At 40.7% G+C, this 15,750-nt stretch overlaps 3 protein-coding genes across 6 annotated transcripts in view; 1 reads left to right on the forward strand and 2 right to left on the reverse strand.

Moving 5' to 3' along the window:
- The window catches only part of LOC148350388 (aryl hydrocarbon receptor-like), a 26,693-nt gene extending 22,454 nt beyond the window's left edge, over window positions 1-4,239 (reverse strand). Inside the window, exon 1 of the mRNA XM_088356252.1 lies at window positions 3,960-4,239. Within this exon, the coding sequence (XP_088212378.1) occupies window positions 3,960-4,018 (59 nt within the window). The 5' untranslated portion in view covers window positions 4,019-4,239. The remainder of the gene's footprint in view (window positions 1-3,959) is intronic.
- LOC148350389 (vesicle-associated membrane protein 8) lies at window positions 3,955-13,752 on the forward strand. 3 transcript variants are annotated; one of them, XR_015853062.1, is made up of 5 exons: window positions 3,966-4,224; window positions 6,457-6,655; window positions 9,524-9,688; window positions 9,810-10,042; window positions 12,596-13,752. XR_015853062.1 is itself a non-coding variant. In XM_088356258.1 (4 exons), exons 2-4 carry the CDS (start codon window positions 6,653-6,655, stop codon window positions 9,945-9,947), a joined length of 306 nt encoding a protein of 101 aa, XP_088212384.1. In that variant the 5' UTR covers window positions 3,955-4,108; window positions 6,457-6,652; the 3' UTR covers window positions 9,948-13,661. The 3 variants fall into 3 exon arrangements, 2 of the variants coding, with proteins under 2 accessions (XP_088212384.1, XP_088212382.1); XM_088356258.1 differs by having other exon boundaries at window positions 3,955-4,108; window positions 9,810-13,661; XM_088356256.1 differs by having other exon boundaries at window positions 9,810-13,661.
- LOC148350390 (heterogeneous nuclear ribonucleoprotein D0-like) overlaps window positions 11,539-15,750 on the reverse strand; it is an 18,451-nt gene continuing 14,239 nt past the window's right edge. For both annotated transcript variants that reach the window (XM_088356254.1, XM_088356253.1), the window contains exons 7-8: window positions 15,585-15,688; window positions 11,539-11,854 (exon numbers count right to left, since the gene is read on the reverse strand). In XM_088356254.1, coding sequence (XP_088212380.1) covers window positions 15,621-15,688 — 68 coding nt within the window. In that variant the 3' untranslated portion in view covers window positions 11,539-11,854; window positions 15,585-15,620. The remainder of the gene's footprint in view (window positions 11,855-15,584; window positions 15,689-15,750) is intronic.

Genomic DNA, 15,750 nt, shown 5'->3' on the forward strand with positions numbered 1-15,750 from the left:
TCCCTTCCCGGGCTTACGACCCATTTTTGATCCCGACTACCTCTACTTCCCCGTCCTGGCTTACGACTCGTTTGCGACCACGCTTTTGCTCTCCCTGTCCCGGCAACCGACCTGTTTTTCCGTCCCTGACACCGCCATCGCTCGCTATGGAAGATCCACTTCCGTATTCGGATCACAATCCGAGTGCGGGAACGACTTGCTTCCCGCGTCCAGTGAGCATCGGATCGCGGGCGCTGCCCTTCCTCTTTCTTTCAATAAATTTGTGAGAAAACGTTACGCGATTGGGTCTACCCTGTGTGCTGGTCGTGACAGCCGGATTTCTGAAATAGTCGGAATTTCCATCTCTTCAAGTAAACTCTGGCCAAAGACGTCACCGCTGTGTTCCATATTTGCTCAGAATATTCTTTAAGGCTATACAAATAAACATAACTTGACTTTACCTATTCCAGAGAGGAAACCCCAGAAAACATCATAAAACTGCCTGCAAGAGTTAATGCTTTAAAGCATTGAGTTAAAGCTGTAACTTAGACAGCAGCTAAAGCTTTGAAGCAGCTCAAAATTCTGAGTTGAAGTTTTAACTTTGACAACAGTCCGTTAAAACTTTAAAGCAACCTAGCAGTTAAAGTTTAAAAGCAGCTTTGACTGCTGACTATAATCTTTAAAGCCTTGACATTGACAACAGCTAAAGCTTTAAAGCAGCTCAAATTTCTGAGTTAAAGCTATAGCTTTGACGGTAGTTAAAGCTTTAAAGCAAGTCTTATTTCCGAGTTGAGGCTTTAATTTTGACAGTAGTTAAAGCTTTTAAGTACCCAAGCAGTGCAATAGTTAAAGCAGCTTTAACTTCGGAGTTAAAGCGTTGAAGAAGCTCTAACGGCTCAATTGAAGCTTTAACTTTGACAGCAGTTAAAGCTTTAAACCAGCCGACTAGTTGAACCGTCAAAACCGCTCTGACTTCTGAGTTAGTTACTCTTTGCGGAGTAAGAATTTCAACAAAAGGTGCATCATTTCTGTGGATATATCTTCTACCGCGAGGGGCACTCTAACACATTAGAATAAAAACTGAGTGACCATAGTATTTGGACTATAAATCACTACTTTTTCCTAGGTCTTGAATCGTGCAGGTAATACAAGGCTGTAGATATTTTTGTCAATTCCTACTCCACCAGTATGGAGCTTTAACTGGTTACTAACAAAAAGAAGACATGATAAAAAAAAAGCGCTAAGACAAACAAACTACTTTTTCTTTAGCAGATTTAAGGACTAATGCTTCAATATTTTGGAATCTTCACTCCAGTCTCCCAAAGTCCAAAATCAAGAGCCTTCAGCTCGTACAAAATGCTGCAGCGAGGCTTTTTACTAAGACGAGAACCTGCATAGGCACCCTGTTAGATTAGCTCAAGAGGTCGCAGGTTAGATTCCCGGCACCTCCATGTTATATGTCAAAGTGTCCTTGGGCAAGACACTGAATCCCTAATGCCCCCAATAAGCAGGTAGGCGCCTTGCATGGTGTGTGAGTGTGTGTGTGAATGGGTAAGTGTGAAGCACTTTTTAAAGTGCTTCGGGAGGTCTTCATTGACTTGAAAAACACTATATAAATGCAGACCCTTTACCATTTGACATACTTTTTTTATAGTAAAGGAAATAGTTACTTTCCCTGGTAACTAGTTACTTTTACTAGCGTTTGACCTGAAGCATGTGAACGCCTGCATGGACCAGCTGGCAGTGATGGGAAGCTGCGTCGTGGCCGTCATAGACTTTCTGGACTAGTTTACAGGCTGGGGGCGTCGCTGCTGTCATGCACTTTCTGGACAAATCTTTAACATGTTACCTAGTGTTTACTATGTTTGTGTACTGTAATGCTAAATGTAATTCGCCCTGGTCATCCTGAAAAGGGGATACCACTTGTGAGGTCCCTTCTCAAGGTTTCTCTTTTTCCTCACGCTGAGGTTTTGAGTTGTTCCTTGCCCGCATGTTGGTTTAAGATCAGGTAATTGTGTCATTGTAATCCTGTGCAGTCCTTTGAGACATTTTTGTGATTAAGGGCTATATAAATAAATTTGACTTGACTTGACTATCGAGTAATTCAGTTACTAACTCAGTTACCGTAAATTCCGGACTATAGAGCGCACCTGATTATAAGCCGCACCCACCACATTTTATGAGGATTACCGCTTTTGTACTTACACAAGCCGCACCTGTATATAGGCCGCATGCGCCCACATTTAAACACGAGGCAAAATTAAGCCAACTTTGAGTACAGCGATTTTAACTAAATATAAAGTCCACAGTTCAAAATCCACAGCCGGCATTACCACGGAAAATGATACCGGTATTTAAAATTTGATGCAGACCTGCAAAGTCCGGGTCCCGTTAAAAGTAATCCAAGGAAAAAAAGTGTATATTTCCAAAGGTAAGGGTGGGAAAAATATATATATCCACTATTGTCTGCCGTGTCCACAAACGCTCACCTTTACCGGTCCCCACTTCCCGTCATCCCCCGCGTCTGTTACGCCCCTTCTTTTTAATTGGTCAGTGCAAGACTTATCAGAATAAGTGTCCAAAATAAATACAAATAAATACATTACAAAAAAATACAGTTGCAAATACATATTATACATGGTTACACATATTTACAAAGAAATACGGTACACCGAGAGAGTTTTCAAAGCTTTAATAATAATATTATAACTTTCATCCCAAACCGTGCCTGTGAAGGGTAGCAAAACGCTATTAACAACACGCTCGCAATACAGTTAACGGGTCTGTTAAATAAAAACATACGTACATGTAGTACCTCCGGGAACGGTGCATTCGCAATGATCGCAGCAAGGCTTTAGGGCTAGGACCTTAGCTTGGCCTTTTGGCTGAGAGTAAGTGTCCCGGCTCCTAGGCTTTGTAGCGTATTATGAACTGACCGATAACGGATAATGGATAATGAATAACGAAGATAGATCAATAACCCTTAAAAACCCCAAAACCCCATCACGGTGAACTGTTCTCATCTTCCTCCCGTTAATTGACGTCATCAAAGTTGTCCTCCTTTAGTATGGGAAAGAGACTTTGTCGTATAGACTTCGTCCCACGCGCCCTTATTCAAAAACATGCTAGCAACACGCTCGCAAGGTATAGATTGCATGCAGTAGCTCTGTTTCCTTCTTTATCGGACTACTCGATTGCGTTTAGCTTGTAAGCTGCGTCATGTGCCTTGAAAAATTACATAAATTGGCCGCATCACTGAATAAGCCGCAGGGTAGAACGTTTGGAAAAAAAGTAGCGGCTTATAGTCCGGAATTTACGGTAATTTTTAGGAGAAGTAGAAAGTAACTAAATTGAATGACCTTTCGAAAGTATTGTTCCCAACACTGGAAACGAACCCAATGACTTTCCTGGAGACCTCGTCAGAACTGGAACAACACGTCTGAATTTGAGAACCTTGTTTATTTAGAGCAGGTTTTATGTACATCGCGACTTTTTTTTGTGTGCGAGTGTGTTTGAGATCGTCGTGTGTCTTGTTTACATGTGGGTGGGTGTGTTCATATATGTGCTTAACATGTGGGCGATTTGAGAGATGTATGTCTCCGTGCATGTTTATGTACGCCTTCCTTGCAGAACTTTGTGTTGCACCTTCGTGCGTGTAGATGTTAAAATAATCACTTTTGTAGATTTTTTTTAATTGCTTATCAACCGCCCACCCCTCCTTTCTCTCCTTGGCCCATGGATCCCCCAGGTGAAAGCATGCCTGGGACCCGCACAGCCAGAAATCACAAGCCGCGATCACTAAACCCGCAGCTACCTGCCCGGAAATGCCCAAATGTGACCAAATAAGGACACAGTAATCTGGGAAACGGTTATGACGTCAACTCAACAAAAACTTGTAAAAATGACGTAGTCGGCGCGTCGATAAGATGACGTTTACTATTTCTTTTTTACTCAGAAGATGATTATAAGAGTGTACGTACTTCTTTTGAACGGGCTTTTTCCTCCTTTTCACCGCGTAAACGCCGACGTTTCCCTGCATGGTGGCACTCGGGTCAGTTACAGCCGAGGACGCCAACGAAAGTCCTCCGAATTCGATATCCGGCTGCCTCGGCGAGGATTTTCATCGGCAGTGAGTCCAATTTCATACGTAAATCATATCTACTCGACAACAGCCGAGGAGGGAAATTTTTACAAATAAAACACCTTCAACAAAAAAACTCGCCAAGTTTTCCCCTGGACTCGAAAGTAAGTGAGCAACAGCCTCCCGTTCCCAACCTCAGCCAATCAGATCATCCGATACACACGCATTCATCTAGAAGGCGAATTATCATTGGAGGAGACTTTGTCCTTTGTTTCGTATTGAATAAACAGACGCCAAATGTAAATGTTCACAACGTTAGTTGAAGTTGTATCCCAAAAAAACTATTTGAATATGATTTATTTGTGTTTTAGATTGAAATATACCGGTTTAAAGTGAGATTTTACCGCTTCCTGTCGTAGTATATACGACATCGCCCCCTGCAGGTAATGGCTACGAATTTAAGTCGCAACGCTCCAGGAAATAAATCAACGTTTGCGCTCTAAATCCTGAACCAATTTGAATTACGATGTCTTACATAGGAAAACAGGAACGTAGCAAACTGAATAGGAAAACAGCTTCTATGACAAGAACAATCAAAAACAAAAAATCTTTAGTAATTGGCACAATACCACAAGATGGCGCCAAAGCAGTAAGTTTGCATTGAAAGATATTTGGCACGATCACCAGAAAAGGTGAGTCATTTAGAAAATAAAGGAGAACACTTATATAAGTTCAAAACGAGGTTCGTATGGTTACTTGAAATCCTTGAAAATACTTAGATATTCATGGAAAATACTTAAAAACTCAAGAAATGAAAAGCGCTTGGATCTGGGGTCGGGTGCTAGTGTTTTTTTTTTATCTCAAACATATTTATACACGTATTGTTCAGATGCACAAATATATTTGCGATTTACTCAAGATCTAAAAATCCATCCATCCATTATATGCACCGCTTATCCTCAGTAGGGTCACGGGGGTGCTGGAGCCCATCCAGGGGACATCCTGAACTGGTTGCCAGACAGTCGCAGGGCACACAGAGACGGACGATTCGCTCGCTCATTCACACCTAGGGACAATTTGGACCGGCCAATTAATCTGACATGCATTTTTTGTTTTTTTGGAATATGGGAGAAAACCGGAGTGCCTGGAAGAAATCCAAGGAGAACATGCAAACCCTGCACAGGAAGGCTGGTAGCCGGATTTGATCCCATGACCTCAGAGCTGTGTTGTGGACGCGCTAGCCACTCAGTCGCTGTGCCACCAGAACTAAAACTCATGTCAATACAAATGCACACGCGAGAGTAAAAATACAATATGTAAATCACAGATATAATTGTAAATCTGAAAAATATGTTTCACACTGGATTGCTTATTACTAGAGAAGTTGAAAATTTGCTTACTTGAATCGGCATAGAGTAAGAATCTTTTTGCAAGTAATTGAAATCAAGTTGGTGGGTTAACCACACAAGTCGTAGGGGCACCCATTCCTGTGGTGCAGGGGTAGGGGACCTATGGCTCGGGAGCCATATATGGCTCTTTTCATGAGTACTTATGGCTCCGAAATAAAATGTAACTATTGCACATCCCTCTGTGGCGTTCCAAAGTCAAGTGATTTAAACCCGATTTTGGACCATGTAAAGCCGAAGCAACTGAATGCAGAAGTTCGATAAGAAACCATTTAAACTGATAAATAAAAACGCTGGCAAACGACTTTGATTGGGTGAGCAGTACAGGTGGGCGGATCTTCCTTCTCTCTCTCGCTCAGTGCAGTCTACACCGAAAGTGAATATGACGATATGCTTATCGTTTGCAGTCATTTGTGACATTTTTACAAAAGAACTTTGCATGCACATTGTGTTAAAACCGTTATTAAGGACAGATTTCATGGAAAAGAATTGCCTCAACACTCTTAACTGAAGGTGGAAGACAAATTGTAAATGGCATATTTACATTGATTTGGTACACAGGATTTGGCATTATTATCATTTCATACATTTGATAAAATCATCAAATGACACACAGTGAAAAAAAATGTGCTGAAGAATTAGCTTTTGTCTAGAGAGCGTGTTTGGCAGTTTTTTCAATTTTGTCTGAAAATATATGATGTGGCTCTCTCAATTTCTTTTGAAAACATTTTTTGCTTTTATGGCTCTTTGGGTCAAAAAGGTTCCTGACCCCCCTGCTGTGGTGTGTCCTGGGCAATTCCAGCCTGGTGGCGCCCATCATGAATGCAAAAACAAGGAAAGAAAAGAGATGCCGTCAGCTGACTTTGCACTTAACTGCTGCTTACTCGCAAAGGACCTTTAAACTTACACGTCAGCAGCATTGACCCAGAGCAAGTCACACCTAAACATGAAAAAAACTCTTAAAGTGTTCTACTACTTTGCTCACAAAAGGAGGAAATGAAAGTGCAGAGATGGCTTCTGGGGCCCTGCCGGTTGCAGCTGTCGTCAGCCCAGTGAGACTTCGAGAGAGGCGGGTGCACGTTAATGAATAACCGAGCAGAAGCAGAATCTTCACCAGCAACTCGAAGCAACTAGAGATCAACTTAGTGCTTTTCGTTTTGGATATTAACCCACAAGTGGAGATTCTATGGTAAGTGACCAGTTCATTTTTTCACCTTTATATCAGAGCTTTTCCTTTTCCTTTCATGAGTTTTTGAGGCTGTCATGTGACTGACACAAAGCTTGGTTGGTGACGCTGGTCAGTGTGGACAGAGTTTAGACAAGTTACGTTTTTCAGGCATCAAATTGCAACTCAAACTTGTGTATAAAGCATTCAAAACAAAATCCCGTCTTTTTTCTCAACACAACAATCCGGAAGGCCAAACTACACAGTCGCATGTTACCACTTAAAAGGAAAAGATTACAAAGCCCCTAGGATGATTCGATTACCTCCAGTAATAACAGGAAATGTATTAATCGTTATTTTTATTTTTACACGAATAAACCATTTAAAAGTCATGTTTGCAGTTTTTTACTCCCGACAGTAATCCCTCGGTTATAATGGGGACCAAGGGTCAAACTTACCTCAAAATGACTTACCAACTGAAATGACATGACTAACAATCTAACAACTATACATCTACAACTAAAAACAAAGAATTGCAGTTGAACGAGTGGTCTTTATTTTAATTATACAAAAATCTAACGAAATTGGATGGATTCTCCTTTGAGAGTAAGAAAGCAATTTAGAGAGCAGCTGGCTAGCTGAACGCTAGCATCGGGTATCCTTGTATAGGACCAGGTTTCTGCGATATCGAAAATAAAACCATACTGAATGTAGCAGTTTCCTACGAGTTGTACTTCCAGGTCATCTATTTCACTGGTAATAGATCTGGCGTTAGATACAGGCTCGCCCAGGGGTGTAGCGTGAGAGTTGTTTCTTAGCTGAGCAGCAGTAGGCCGGACTGGCGGCACCGCTGTTGTTTTTTCGCCGCCGTTTTCTCAGTCGCTTGCCGAACCTGATAATAATCCACGGAGCACCTTCTGGTGATCGATTCTTTGCGCTCTTCTGACTTGATTCAAAGTCCGATTCAAGTGATTCCTTTATTTTCAATGTAACGAGCCGCTAAAAGCTAGTTGTCGCCATGCTTCGCATTTATTTTGTTGGCCACTACGTCGTGATTATTTCATTTGACTATTCATCCTGATAGTCTTTTCTCTTTTTTCTTCAAAGTCTTCATATTATACGTTTTACCCTCGAGTGCCATGTCTAATCTCGTTGCATCCAATGTTTCACAACGTTGATATCAATGACAATAAAGACAATTTTATTTTATTCTAAAGTAATTGTTTGTTGCACGTCTAAAAGCAACCTCAAGGCTGGTGGGCTCAATCTGAAATTTTTGGTATTCTTGGTGGCCCATGAAAGCTAGCCTCAAGTTCTCCTCAATTGTAGCTTAAACCGAGTCATCGATTAAATAAAATAATATTATCATCCCAAAAATGTAGTTTTGTTATTCTGGTGACTTTAATAGAATACCAATTAGCAAAACAATTAAGGGCTATACAAACAAACTTGTGCGCCCACCCCGCTGTTAGACTGACGGCATACACCAGCCTATCACAGCCACACACACAGGCAGTCACGCCCACCCAAACACACAGGCACTCACACCCAATACAGCCAGCCCCTGTGTTAGCATTTGATGTCCTCTGCAGAACACAATGTACGATATTTTGATATCAATGACAATCTAAGTCAAATCAAAATCAGCAAAGCAGTGAGCCAGCGATAACTGTGGCACGAAGTAGCGAGGGATTACTGTATAATCAAGAAGCTTGTTATTTTGTCACCGACCAATCAAATCAATGTACGTCAAGGGCAGTTATCTTTTACTGCATATGCTACTTTTTTGGCACCTAAGAGTGTAAGGTGTTAAAATCAAACTGTATTATGCTCCTTTGTGGATGCCATTTTGGGGACCTATGTGGCTTTTGATTACTCCTCTCATTTGGCTTAGTCTGGTTAAAGTGTTAAGCATGTTGGCTAAAGTACACCAACAAAAACAGTGATGGCCAAGTTCTTACTAGGAGTTTGAAGACATCCTCTTAATTCCGGGGGAATCATGATACTTCCCGCACAATTGAGGAACGTTTTGGGCAGCCAAGATTCAAGCTGGTTGGCCAATTAGTAAGGAAAAAAAACAAAAAAGACAACGAATGCTTCTTACGACACCCCTCTCGCAAAAACCTGTCTGCGCGAGAAGGGTTAGTGGGGGGCCGGGAAAAGCCAAGATTCACTCTCAGCCGCCAGCGGCCTTTGACTTGAGATCACCGATACCAATTCATATCATAGTCTTTCATACTGCATTGTGACCGGACACCTGCTCTGCGTTCCTCTGCATCTCATTGATAAGAATCTGTTTCCCGCATTCGTCGTGCTGCCTAAGCAATGCATCGCTCTCTCTCTCGCTCTGGTTTGCCCTCTCAGTCAGCTAGACGGGAGGGCTTTGATAAAATCGCATGCCCTACACCCCCCCAAAATAAACATCGACTAATTTAAAATACGTACTGGGTCTTCATTTGCACTCTCTCTTGCTCTCTGTGCAATGGGACAAAGTTATATGGCAAGAAAACAATTGCATTTGAAACAAGAAATTTCATTAATTGCGAAAAAATAAAAAAAATAATGCTTCTGTGAGTGTTAAAAAAAAAGTTGACATTGATTTAAAGGGAGTGTGTATTATTAAGCGCTCCCTTCAGGTGAAAAATACTTCATTTATTTAAAAAAATAAAACAATATTGATTTTAAAGAAAAAATACACATACTACCATGTAAACATGCATTTTTAAATAAAATACTTGTAGGTTGTGAGATATGCTTTTTTTTTCTTTCTGGTCCTTTTGAGTCTTTGCCAGTTTTTATTTACCCTGTCCCTTTTTAGCACTCATTTTATGTTGCACAACACAGCGACGACTAGTGGGCGATAATACACACAGTCTCTTCAAATGCCCGCAGGACGACCAAAATGCCCCCACGTCCTCCTCCGCTTCCAAGCTGGACCATGTCCAGGGGCAAGTGAACGAGGTGAAGGTCATTCTCAAGGACAACATCGATAAAGTGTTGGAGCGAGGAGACCGGCTCGATGACTTGATCGGCAAGACCGGGGACCTGCAGGCCTCGGTGAGTTCGGGGAAACGATTAAGTGGTCTTTGAGGTTTGTGGACCATGTGAAAATCCAACCCAGCTGGTTAAGAGTGTATTTTTGTCCTAATAAACATAAAGTACTTATATATATTTTCAGGCTGACTCTTTCCAAAGAACCTCCACGCGAGTGGCCCGCAAGTACTGGTGGAAAAACATCAAAATGCTCATTATCATCAGCGTGATTGTGCTGATCATCCTTGTCCTCATCATCCTCGCTGCAACCAACGTTATATGAAAGGCCCACACTGCGCTACAGGACTGACATAAAGGGAAAACTGTTTTACAGTACCGGAGGCACCACCACCTCAATATGAAGCTGTTCATGTACTGGTATGCTTTTTTTTGTCCTCCAATGCAAGCAGTACTTGTATATTGCAAGACTTAGTAGTGGGTTTTGGTATACTAGTGGGCATTCAACACTACTATGCCCGAGTAGGAGACAATGTCTACTCAGCCCTCTTTGATCCCACAAATTCCTGAAATTACGGTAGTTCATATTCCGGTTTGCCTATATGCACCTTTTTCATGCCCAAATTTTTTTTTACGGATCTTGCGTGTGAATTTTTTAAGACAATGATTTTTAGATCTTGAGTTAATCACGAGAAGATTTGTGAATCTGAACAATACACGTGTAAAATATTTTGAAACAAATCTCTTATCTTCTTGTTGTTGGATAAAAAAATTACGGTAATGTGTAGCTTACATTTTCAGGTGCAGGAAGTTCTTCCCATTACAATTTATCACTGGGAAACGCTACCTTAATCCTTGGCATGGTCCATAATTGACACATAAACCTTGCACTAATACAGACCCTCCCCTACTTCCGACCACTTGACTAACGAAAAACAGTGTATACGAACATTTTTTCGGGATGTCGAAAAATATCCGGACATTGCTGAAAGTTAGATTTTGTATTGTGCCGAGTACATTACAGTACTGTAGTGCTTCTTTCCGCCACTAGGGCATGTGGCGCTTTGAGAGCTCACCCAGCTTCAACCCTTAAGAAATCCAACTTCTACTTCCTAGTTCGTGTGTAAACATTTTATACTGTATTACCAGTGCGCCAAGAATTTTGAAATTTTTATTGTTTAATATCTTGTGCATCCATTCAATATTGGTGTAAAGTGTAAAGGAGCCGTTTCATTTAAAGTAAAGGTGGAGTAAGAAAGCTTGATGCGGTTGAGAAAATAGTTGGATCGCTTTTTTTCGGCCACTTTTTACCATGGAGGGGGACCTCTTAAGGCGCATCTCTAAAAGTAAGTTAAACTCAAATTTATGTTTATAGAGCATATTATTTTATGAAATGTTATTTTTTTAGTACAAAACAATACAGGTTACTTATACAAACCTTAAACATACAAAATATAGCACTGAAGCAACTTACGAACAGATTCAACTTACGAACGATCGCCCGCAATCTCGTTCGTAAGTAGGGCAGCGTCTGTACACATTTCATAATGCCCTGTTTACATTTAGCATGAAGATTTCCTCCTTGCTGCGGCCCGTAGGGGACAATGACGCTTCATAGGGCAATGCTACACAAATTAAGCCAGCTGCCGCTAATCATAAGGGAGGAAGACAGGCAATGGCAAAGACAAGCCACCAGGGAGCAGTGTTGGCATCATTTTTAAGACTTGAGAAGCATGGCAACAATTTCAAGCATTGACGGGCACTTCACCCAAAATTCATCCGTAGTTCCGCGATAGACATTAATTAGGTAACACTGTTAAAAAGTTTACAAGTAAATTAGATGGACTATGCAGTAGCTCAGACGGCTTCCGGTACAATTTCTTTGCAAGACACTCCAATGTTTTTGCCCACAAAAATCCAAACAAGTGTTTTTATTGTTATATTACTCCCCACAATGAATACATTTGTTGTGTACATATACGACTGTTGTATAGATCTGATGAGCAGAATGTGATTTGTGTGCATTTACAATTGTAAATAAGTGTCTACGTAGTAATAAAGAGTTTTACACTGCCTAAAAATAATGAAGAAAACACACGCGCACACACATACATTCCCAAATCTTTTTTGAAGGATTAAGGAAACCAAAAGAAAAAAAAGTTACTTTATTCTCTCTCTCTCTTTCTCGTGGCCACTCTTCCGTCAACCGCCACCTTCCCGCCGCCTCCACACCTGAAGAAAGGAAGCGCAGGCATCAGTCGGCATCGCGCACCTACCCGGCCCATCACACAACAATCAGGAATTCCCCGTGTGCCAAAAAAATTATCGATATTAACATTAATACATCTTACATACAAAAGCAATCTTGAAGATTACTAGAAGAAGACAAAAAAGGTCATTACCAAAAAAAAAAAAGGAAACATGAGCGTCTGTAAACAACGGCGGTCGTCTTTACAGTTTATAAATTTACATTTTACAGAATATAAAGTAACATTAAGTCAATAACACAGAAAAAGACAAGTCCATGAAAGCAAACGTTAATCCCCCAACACAACGGCGGCGTCCATAGAAGCTGTTAGCTCATGGACAAAAGACAAAATAAAACAGTGAGTACAATACGATTAACAACGGCGCTGCTGTAGTATCCTTTCCCAATATTCATTACTTGTGGTGGGGGCCTGTAAAAAATTACTGAAATTTAACAACGTACGGTGGTGCCTTGAAATTCTGAGTTTCTTACGTTATTTACCAAGCTTGTATCACCCAAAAGAAATGTACAAAAAGAGCAATTATCCCCCTCCTATGATAAGTAGCAGTGATTCTCTACTCAGTGTGTATTATTTGACCACTGAAGGATTTTATACATTTGACTATAAGGGATTTTGTACGATCAAATACAAATTACATTTTTCGAGTGCAATGAAGATTTACACTGAGTGGTCACGCCGTTTCGAATGCGAATGTTTTGTTTAGTTCTCTTGATAACAGAACTCTGACGGAGAAGGCCAGACGCAGGACGCCAGACACTGATTTGATAAACACTCGGGGTCCAGACATCGAGGCATTTCCTGGCACGCCCATGGGAGGAGCCGGCACACGAACTGGCGGGAAAAAATGTGGGCCGGGAGAACTTAGAACTACAGAAGATCGAGAGGGACAATCGAGAGAGAACGAAAAAAAGGCTCGACGAAGACTCCAGCGACACTAATTCGGCTAATTCGATGGGGTTCACTTAGTTAATTTGTTTAAGAAATTAAATCTGCCCCCGTGTGGAAATGCCGGTTTTTTGTCCGTCTTTTCACAAAAAAAACCGAGCATACATTGTCAGATGAATGAAGGTTATGTTTGGTTAATGGAGTCAGATAACTAATTCGAACAATTTGGTAAATGCTACATTTTTAATATTTAATTCCTAACACCACTAAATGTTGTTGTAAGGCAGTGGTGCTCAAATTGTGTGGGGACTCCAACAAAGGGGGTTCGGGCGCATTTGATTTTTTTTAATCTTTCCCAGAATAAAGTGCAATTTCAGCTTAGTCCTTAGGGTGCATTGGGGTTCTCATTGGCATTTTTCACATTTAGCCTCCACGAGCAATGCTTTCAAATAAATGCATTTTCTAGAGACCATTTCAATAATGAATTGGAGCAATTTTTCAAGGAATCTCGAATATAAACCACTTGCAAAAAATAACCTTTAAACCATCATTTAGAGCCTAGTAACACAGGTCTCCATAGTTTGTGTTCTTCCTTGGCCTTTTTAACAGTTGTTTCGGTTGCGAAACACTATACAGTGACATCTACTGGTCAAATATTGAACAGTGTTTCTTGAAAGAACTGGTGTCTATTCATTTTTCGTTTTAATGCAATTCCCAGAGCGTCAACATGATGGCGACAAAATATAATCTGAAATTTAAAAAAAGTGAATAGGTCCTTAATGTCTTTTGATCAAGAAAAGGGACGCCTGGTTCTTGAGAGATTTGCCCTGCCTAAATTTAATTGCTTCCCCAAAAACTGGAGGTCCTCACCCTATTTACGAGAAAAAAAACTCTTAAACCGATAAAAATATCTGGGTACATGCAATACGATGTGCTATCTTGCATGGAATTGAAAAATTAATACACACCAGTGCTTACTTACAATATTTTACCTGTTAAAACATAGTAATAACATGATAAGCTCCTATTTTAGAAAATCAAGCATGAAAATGGGTCGGTGGTGAAAAAGTTGAGAAGGGTGTAAAGGAGATATGTTCCGGTAACCTGTACCAACAAAATATATTGATAAATTGATTATCTTCGCTGAATTTAGCATCAAGTAGATTGCATGAAAGCAGGTTAAATTTAGCTCAGCCTTTCGAGAAGCACTGCTGTATGATGTAATACAGGGGTACTCACACTTTCAGTATGCGAGTTACTCAAAATGATCTAAAAATGTAAAAAAATGAAGAGATTCAAGAGCAGTCTAGCAGTTAAATAAGTGTCCCAATGAGTGCAAAAGAATGCTCACAACAATTCATTACTACATGAATTGAATGTGTTTAATACTCCGTGACTCAATTTAAATCAGATTTCTTTTTTCCGTCGCTAATAAAAACTAAAAAAATAAAACACATAATTGTAATAATTCATCGACAACATTTGGAGTTCTCCAATTTGTTACTGCATCATGAGCAATGTTGACGTTCATGTTTATATGCTGCACGAGCACCCCTGGTATAGTACAACCAAAAACGAGTGCTAAAAAAAATAAGGAAGAATACACACTACGGAGACTCAAAGAAACCAAGACGCACCACTACTCGTTTTTCTGCCCAGTGTTTTAGAGGTTTTTGGGTACCTGTATTAGCAAGATGGCAGGCATTTATGTCAGCTCCTTCATGTTACTTTTACCTTGGAACAAGCATCTTGCTCCCCTTGAATGTTTTGCGAGTGCCGGAACAGCGGTGCTAAAAGTAGGGTAGAAGCAGATAGGGCCGTGGTCGAAAAACATGCTAAAGGCTCTTTGAACTCAGTTGGGCATTGTTAATATATATTTCATAGAGAAAATATTTTACTTTCAACTTTTTAAAGACGCCTCAAACGATGCACCCCATCTTTAATGAATGAGGTTTGTTTTACCACAGGAAGGTGCTAAATAATACACACTGTCCCTTTAAAACCATTCATTTTTTCCCCTTGTACCCTTGATTGAGTGAGATACAATTTCCACTGTGATACTTGTCCACAGATTCAATATAATACTGAACCACTGCTGATTTCAAGTTTACATATTAATATCTGATTTTGTCGCCACAGTGCTAGCTAGTATAGCTCAACATCAAGCTAAGCGGATTACGTATTGGTTAACTTTCACTTAGAGCGGTCAGAAACCGCCCTGATTACAAATAATCAGTCACTTCAATCGCAAGGCACCACTGTACATACTCTCAACTCAAAATCCGGGTAAAGGAAAGCAGATTAAAAAAAAAAAAAAAAACGGCAAAATGGTATCCCCCTTTTTTCGATTTTGAGTTGATATACAGGATGTTGTGAGACCATACCAAACGGCAGCAAGCGAGAGCCTATGCGTCTCGTACCCGGTCCGCATTGAGCGGGCCTCGAGAGTATCTGGAGTCAGCTCATGGCCTGCAAGGAAGCTCCGCTGGCAGGTACAAACAAGGTATGTCACAGTTAGCAGAGACAACAGACGACTCGTCTTAATTTTCTGTTTCGGTGAACTCTACATCCATTACTGTAGTAGTAGCGCTTTACCTGTTAACTTTACAGTTAAAGAAAAAAAAAAGAGGGGGGAGGAAAAAGGGGTGCAAAGGATGCTGCAGGTGTTACAATAATGGACCCCCGTGTAGCCTCTATGTTACCAAAAGGAAAATGTTTAATTTACAACAATAAATTATCAAACAGTTAATCAACACGGCTATCTTTTATGTGTTATGGAGAGTATAACCATGCAGGGGTGGACATACCTGCTTTGTGTCCTCGAGGGGGCCCCCCCCAGCGTTTTAGTACGGTCTGTAACTGTTACTCTGAATGGGGCGCCGGGGCGATTTGCCGTAGCCGGCCGGCTCATCTACAGAATACAGCAAAACAAATGACGATAATAGTAGTAGTAAAAGCAAAACAAGCACAAAT

The sequence above is a fragment of the Urocampus carinirostris genome, chromosome 16 (genome assembly GCF_059441175.1).
Source record: "Urocampus carinirostris isolate Australia breed hairy pipefish chromosome 16, RoL_Ucar_1.0, whole genome shotgun sequence".
Taxonomy (NCBI): Eukaryota; Metazoa; Chordata; class Actinopteri; order Syngnathiformes; family Syngnathidae; genus Urocampus; species Urocampus carinirostris.